Genomic DNA, 8012 nt, shown 5'->3' with positions numbered 1-8012 from the left:
TACGAAATATAATCGTAAACGAATGTAAATTATAGCCATGGGTTAAATCATCGTCAGTGATTAAATTATCATCAGAGGATAACTCATTATCCGAGGTGAAATTAGCATATGATGTTATAGTATCATCAGGGGTTAAATCATCATCAGTTGTCATATCATAATCGGGGGTAATATCATCATCAGGCGATTAATGATTATCAAGGGCTAAATCATAATCAGGGGTATTATCATCAGTGTTAAATCAACGTCGGGGTTAATATAATCATAAGATGTTACATCATCAGAGATAATATCACCATCAGGTGTTAAGTTATCAGAGGCAAAATCATAATTAAGGCTAACAATTCAGTAACAAAAGAAGTAGTGGTCATGTGTTAAACAATACCGATTTTAACTAGTAACTTTATTACACATGTCAAAGTAAAATCTGGATAACTTTCCATATAAAAAATGATGTTAAACTTAACAATTTAATAAAATGAAAACACGTTGTAATGTACATATTGCAATCAAACCACTTTTAATTAATAAAAAATAAGAATAAAATATTACTTAAGACTATACAGAAGGGTTTCACACACTCAGTGAACACCAAACACACTTTTTTCTTTTAAAGTGTGTTACATTTATATCTTGAACCATTTTTTAATTGGACATATAATAAAAATATAAATTTGTCAAAATAATAACACATTTAAAACCAATAAAATAACATATTTTAACATCAGAACATTTTGCAATCCCATCATTTCAATATTTACAATGCACGTGTTATAAGTGCATATTTCCATCTAATTCACCATTATTTTAAGCACTGTTTAATTTTCCGGCACTGTTATATTGAACTTACATAGGACCGCTAACACGCATGTTTTTATGCACCTTAGATATCCTAGTTTCTTGTTTAATCGATGATGGCATTTGTTCTTCGGCCCTCGATCTTCCAGTGTTTTTTATAATCCCCGCTTTGTTTACGTACACTTCATCCGAATCGCTGTCACAGTCGTCATCTAACTGGTTGTGAACAGATTCAAACAAACCAGTTATTGGTTCATTTACGTTTTGATCAATTCTTGCTCGTGGCTTTGCAGCTGTCCCCACTTGTAGTCTCTCCTCCGATTCTAGACGAACCTGTTTTGTTTTAATACGGTACTGTTTGTTCGTGAGGGAATTTCCATCACAGATGTTCGCCATTCTTAAAGATTCATCTGCTTGTTTCATGATTATCAAATCAGTATCTTTATTTATACACTTTGTTACAGGGTCCTTATTTCTTCTCCCACTGTTTGAAAGACTTTGTAGTTGATTGTTATTATCAGCTTTTAAATCCGGTGTATTCCGGGATGATACACTTTCGTTGTAAGATCCAGTATCTCGACAGGTTGATATGTTTTCTGAATTTGTCAAGTTTGCGGATACAACCCAATTATTAAATTTCACGCCCCTTACTGTGTCTCTTCTATACCATGTTTTGTCCGTGTCTGTATAGTAAAGTGCTGACATAGGTATCGATTCATCAGTTTTGTTTTTGCTATAACTTTCAGGTCTCGATAATTTTGTTGGTTCTGGTTTTGATTTACGTACACTGAAACCCTGTGGCAAATGCTTATCTGTGCAGCATTTGAGTTCCGTATCTTTGCTTTGGAAGTATTTGGTGGGTTCAATCGATGATTCTTTTTTCATGTTTTTCATTGGTAAAGTTTTAAAGCTTGCTTGTCCAGCAGCATCAGTATCGTTTAACTGATTTGATTGTTTTACATTCACTTCTTTACACTCCTCACGTAGTGTATTACCTGCTTTTTCCCTGGTATCTGATAGAATACGCTGGTTTGTAGTTGTGGTTGTCTTATGAGCCTTTTCTTGATATATGTTCATGTTTTTCGTTGCACTTGTCAAACTGCAATAGGTGTCTGCTTTAGCGGGTATTGAATGCCTATTATTGTCTGTGACAGAAACCTTGTTTTTATGTTTTGATGCACTTGCTGTATTTATTTCCTCCCGCGCTGCCAATGAGGTGATGTGTCTCGTTCCCGAGACGGTCACCTGTCCACATCCTCTTGTTGATGCAGTTCTTGTGGTATTTGCGCCGGATGATAGTGGCTTTGAAATGCGTTGTGTTGTAGATGTTGAACGTCGAAACACTGCTTTATCTCTAGCTGGATGCTCTAGTGTATCGGTAGAACGTTTCTTGTCTTCATTTGAGCTACATATAGATTTTGAAATAAAACCATCAGCCACTGAATCTTTCGAAACGGTCTGATTAGGGACCTTTACTTTTTCGCCCGATATATGTCTCACTTTCTCTGTTGATACATTAAGGGGGATCTCATTAATTTGTCTGTTCTTGTTTGCTAAGGTAGTGACTTCAGGTTTTTCGGGAAATGGTCTTGCAGTTCTTTTGTTTCCTTCCAGAGTTGACGTCATACGGGGCTTGCGTTCATATACTTGTTCCGGTTTGCTCGTTACTGACTTATCTACATGTTCCAAACTAATTTGTGTCGAATGATTTGAATTTGTATTACCTTGAGTAGATGCCTCTTTTAAGTCGCTTGTTTTAAGTTGTAGTGCGCTTGATCTTTTTTCTGAAACAACAACATTGCCTTTTGCGTCACATACTTGCGTATATACTGCAAAATCGGTTGTTTTCGTTGCAATATATTTTGATTTCAGGGTTGGCTTGTTGAGTGTGTTTCTTGACCCCCTTTCTTGACTGTTAGCCATATGTGTTGCACTCAATAACTCAAATGTAGCATGCGAATTATTTTCAGACTTTGTAGGTTTGTTAATAGTCGGTTTCTCTGGCAAAACCATATACTTATCTGCCAGTATATCTTGACATGGACCGTGTGATTTCTTCGCAAAATATTTTCTGACAGGCTTATCATTATCGATATCAGTTTTGGTATTGTGCAATGTCGTTTGTTTTCGTGTTTCAGCATACGGTGTCGAGGACAATCTGGCGGTAGTTTGAAATGTGTGGCCCGGGGAAATAGGCATTCGTTGTAAAGACTCGTTATCTATGCCAGTTTGCTCTATACAGCTGCTCTGAGCTTGTGTCTCATTGATTTCAAGATTGTCCAGCGTGGCTAAAATGCTAGGTGAACAAGTCTCATGCGCTCGATCTGAAAACCCGATTGTCGTTTGGCTTTCTGCATATTTAAATTTCACGTCTGTCCTTTTACTTGCGGTTACGTTAGATTTGCAGTTTTCTTTTTCAAACAATGAATTATCAGTTTTAAATACTTTGCCAATCAGATCAGGTCTGGCAAGTTCAGTGCCTGTATGCTTTTCACCTTGCGTGCTAACATTACAATTTGGAGCATGTAACTGCTGACCACTTGACTTTGTTGTACATAAAGTATCCTCAAGCGTTCTCGTTTTAGGATTGGTCGAGGGGTTTGAGCGCATATACCATATTCCACCTGGCCCCTGACCACGTACTCGTATATCCACTCCGTCATTTGTTGTTGTTAACTTTCTGTGATTGAAATGACGACAAAGTCGCACTGGTATTTGTTCGCATTTCCCAAGCTGTTGTAGATGTCTAAACACCCAGAGCCGACGGTTGTCTGAAGTGAACCATTTGCCACGGATTTCTGTTACTTCAATAACTGGTATAAAGGAGACTTGGCATCTAAAATATCAATGCAGTTTGTTAAATGTAAGTATAAGTTGAATTATAAATACTCAAATTAATATATAAACAGTATTACATAATTATTGTTGGTACTTGAAAAACCATTATATGTTATAGGTTAGCACCGTAACATTTAGATTTGCATTGATCATGCGTCAAATGCATTCAATGTAATACTGATGTGAAAAATAGTGACATACTTTCCATCCATTATGTCGTCCAATGTTTCACCAATTCTCTTCCCTCTGTGAGTTGTTTTGTCACCAAATGTGCTGCTAATACTATCCTGTGAATAATATATAAGAGACGGTTCAAGAAACATTTTAAGATAATTTCTACACACTGATGAAAATAATAAGTGTTCAGCTTTTAAAATAACGCCAAGTGATTTTTTGAAAACAGTAGTTTATCAAAGTTCTGTTAACTGTAAAGCAATGTCAATTTTAAGAAATGTAACTTCAACTGAACACATATTTATTGTACAGGTCAACTGATAAAGAAGATTTAAAGATTGATCTAATTCAGGGTGCAGGATCACGTGACTTTGTTGGGTTCCCAAATTAAACGTTAATGGAAGTTAAAACACCGGTATGGTTTTTCCAAATTACTTTTTAAAACAATTTTCTTAAGAATTTAAACTTGTGCATAAAAGATAGATTTTAAAGCTGCGTATATCAATGTGAAATAAATCGGAATTACTTTATTTAATAAGCATGTGTTCTTGTTAAAAAATTACATTAATACTGCACGAATATCCTTCACGCAACGTTAACTTTTGTCACCGATTTCAGACATATTCAAGAATTTATTCTTATACCTTAAGATATCGGCACAAACTTCAAGAAATACTGTCTTTTATGCACTAAAGGTTTTTTCATATGTATTTCCATAACTTGACACATTTGCAAAAATAAAGTTCTTAACGGTGTGTTTAAATTCTGTCCAGCCCGTGTGTAAAAACCTGTAAACCCCGACGATTCTGCACCCTGTCATTAACTGTGTACGTTCGAAAAGTTTACTTTTACTGTAAAGCAATGTCAATTTTAAGAAATTCAACTTAAGCTTGACAAATATTTTTTGTACAGGTCAATTGATAAGGATGGTTTAAAGATTGATCTTATTTACTGTGTACGTTTGGAGCGAATATTGTGCAAATAATGATATCGTTAACAAATCTTAAAGACATTTGCTGTATTTTAAAATGTATAACACTATTGTCCAATATTCGAGCTCGAAACGTACGTTTTCTATCAAGCGCATCAAATTATTGATGGTCAACTACTCAAAATATGTAGGCAATTCTTCTAATTAAGGAACTTCAAAATCATTAAATGCAGTTTTGCGTATTTGCCCAAAAAATATTATTATCCACGAAAACTTCATACATACATACAAGTATACAATTTATCAATTACAGAAGACTACGCCCATGTTTCTTTAAGTTAGCGAGTTAAAGGCATACGCATGTTTGCTGATAAGGATAACTTAACGAGAGCTTCCAAGGTTTTCTCCCCGATCGTATTTTTCTTTTTTGTGAAACGAAAATAATGTGTTTCTCAATAAAAATGTTTCTCAATAAAAATAATAATACGGCTTCCTCGAATACCAGCAATATCGAACCCAAAGCAGGCTCCACTTGTCTTATATATTAAGATATTGACTAGGTATGGATGTTATTGCATCGACGTCAATCTTGCTTTTCAGCCGACAGTACTCTGCATTGACATCAGATATCCTTTCAATTTTGCATCTTCATTATTCATTTAACGCTTCTTCTGTATTCGAATCTTACCATACTTATTCATATTAAACACATGGTTTCCATGAACATGTTTTCTTTGGTTATAAAAAACTTCACCTTGAACAAATCTCTGTAAATATAAGTTGACTCATTTATTGAGATTCCAACTGAACTTCCGCGCCAAATATTTGCGTCGAATACCAACAATATTTATTTCAGACCCAGTGTTCCTTAATGTGTCTCTAAGACTTTCAGTGGCTTTGTAATAAATGAAACAATCAATTAAAATTCCAAAATGCTAACACACGTCAAAACATTGTTTGCCGATAAAAACCCTAGCAGATACTTCATATGCTTCCTAAGTGTTATGATGTCATGGTATATAATTATTCGATATTTGATTAAAATAGCGCCTCTTTTAAACGTTCCTATTGTCCCCGAATGATTACAAAACAGCATTTGAATCCGAACAGATCTAAATTGATATATCAGCAGGCAGGTCACAACTTTACCTTTTCTAACATTCCATGTGCGAATGTTAACGGATTGCTTTTATTTCGACATTATATATTTTTGTTAGTAAATTCTCAATTCTTAGTCAACATTAAATATTGATTGTCCAAGATTTGTTATAACGCATAACATCATATTTGTGTTCAAGGACGAACAGTAACGGTTCCTTACATTTCCGACACACAATAATATATTTATTCGCACCAGCCTCCTTCCAGAGAGACGTTTCTTAGCCAGTCTGCGTGAGTTCTACCTAATTACTATACGTTATTTTAGAACTAACTAATACCAACTAACTGCGCTTCTGTGTAAAAAATATTTTCGTTACATCAACGGTTCCACCGTTAGCGACCACAATCTTGCACTAGGACATTTAGTGCCCAAAACGCCCTAAACCGGAAACAGCGCCTCGGATGTCTTGTCGCATCGTGTGAATGCCCTGGGTCGTAATCGTCGCTTTCGGAACCGATTCCGTAGCAAGTCAGCGTTTTGAATGAAACGACGACCGTGACATCGTTACCTTTTCGCATCTTGTCTGCCTTCATTCGCATCCGTTTTACCTGCTTGTGGACCTTGTTTTACTTTGCGATTTCTTTTTACCGAAATAAAAAGAGACATTTATCTCCAACATTTACTTTAATGTAAAATAACCATACTTACAAAAGTTCTTGATTTGTGTGCCATAATTGTTCTCTCAAATGTCCCCTATTCAATTTGATGTTAATAATTTGATCAAAACTAGTTTATACGACAAACGGGACGATTTTAACTTTGAAATTGTGAATTTTCCGTTTCTAGATGGCAACATCCCTAAAGGACCTTCCTATGGTATTTACATTTCGCAGTTGGTACGTTATGCTAGAGCATGTTCGTGTATTAAAGATTTTAATGATCGTAATCTAATATTAACTAAAAAATTGCTAAAACAAGGCTTTTTGTATCATAACCTTAGAAATAAATTTGCTAGATTTTACTCTAAGTATGGTGATTTAATTTCAAAATATAATGTTTCTTTAAAATGGCATTTAAATAATGGAATCTCCCATCCATCATTTTATGGAGATGTTTTGAAGCGTGTCCGCAAATTAAAATATGTTAAACCAAATGTTCATATTAAACTTTTCAATTTAACTAACTTGTTTTTATCAAAAGGATACGATGCTTATGTACTTAAAAACACGTGTTTGATGGGTTTCGATTCACTATATCTTTCATCCCTTAAAATTTGGAATCATTAGTGATATTATAGGCATTTTTCACTGTTGAATAAAATTGTGTCATTGTGTCGTATGAACAAATCTGCATGAATACTACATTATAGGCATTTTTCACTGTTGAATAAAATTGTGTCATTGTGTCGTATGAACAAATCTGCATGTAAACTACATTTGGACTCAAATCGTACATCAAATCGTTTCTGTCTTCAGTTGTCAAAACACCTATATACTGTTTGATTCCAATAATGTCGCTTTAATGGAATTACCATTTGTATTCATTTGCTTCTTAATATTAAATCACGTAAACTTGTTTTATTAGTAGCACAGCCCCATTAATATTTTTATTTAGTACTGCCCTTGGAATTTGTTTACGTCATTATGTCATTATGGATTTTTGTGACGTCATACGACCGACTTTCCCAGTTGTAATCTACATGCATAGGTCATTGGGTTTATAATGTTCCATTTTATTTATATTTTCTCTCTGATAGGCGTTTCTTGTTTGATTTAATTATTTTTAATTTGTTTAGCAGTCACATAAACAACCAAGCTATGTAATATGGAATTTTTACACCCATTATTGCTGCTTCTTCCTGTATTTGCGCGATGATTATCTGAGATATTAACTGTATGATTCTACATTCTCAAATCTTTTCTATAAAAAAGGAATGTAGTTGACAATTGTTAATAGTTTTATTTGATCGTTCGTCAAAAAGTTGTAATTCTGTTACTCTTGTATCTTCAATGCAATTGAGTAATTAAATAGTAATTAAATTGAATGCGTTTTAATTCCCTTTTATTATTGTTTAATTTGAGTTACAATGCTATGACGTTAAATTTTATTTACACTTAAATGTATTATGAATATTGCTGGGCCAAGTGTGAGGTTGAGCGCTCTATAACC

General features: G+C 34.3%; 1 protein-coding gene across 1 annotated transcript; it reads right to left on the bottom strand.

Moving 5' to 3' along the window:
* Nucleotides 1–388: 388 nt before the first annotated feature.
* On the bottom strand, nucleotides 389–4113 carry LOC127864364 (uncharacterized). The gene is made up of 2 exons (XM_052404022.1): nucleotides 3838–4113; nucleotides 389–3634 (listed from the first exon to the last, which is right to left on the bottom strand). The coding sequence occupies exons 1-2, from the start codon at nucleotides 3957–3959 to the stop codon at nucleotides 847–849; spliced, it is 2910 nt and encodes a 969-aa protein (XP_052259982.1). The 5' UTR covers nucleotides 3960–4113; the 3' UTR covers nucleotides 389–846.
* Between the last annotated feature and the right edge of the window lie 3899 nt (nucleotides 4114–8012).

The sequence above is a fragment of the Dreissena polymorpha genome, chromosome 1, assembly GCF_020536995.1.
Source record: "Dreissena polymorpha isolate Duluth1 chromosome 1, UMN_Dpol_1.0, whole genome shotgun sequence".
NCBI classification, from domain to species: Eukaryota; Metazoa; Mollusca; class Bivalvia; order Myida; family Dreissenidae; genus Dreissena; species Dreissena polymorpha.
Note: the sequence above shows the minus strand (reverse complement) of the source record. Positions and strands in the feature narration are given on the sequence as shown.

What these genes read in the sequence shown, in the direction of transcription:
- LOC127864364 (XM_052404022.1), bottom strand. Translation starts at nt 3,959, where the DNA reads ATGTTTCTTGAACCGTCTCTTATATATTATTCACAGGATAGTATTAGC. An exon ending in GACGACATAATGGATGGAAA is followed by an intron (nt 3,635 to 3,837) that starts GTATGTCACTAT and finishes TTGATATTTTAG; the next exon opens with ATGCCAAGTCTCCTTTATAC.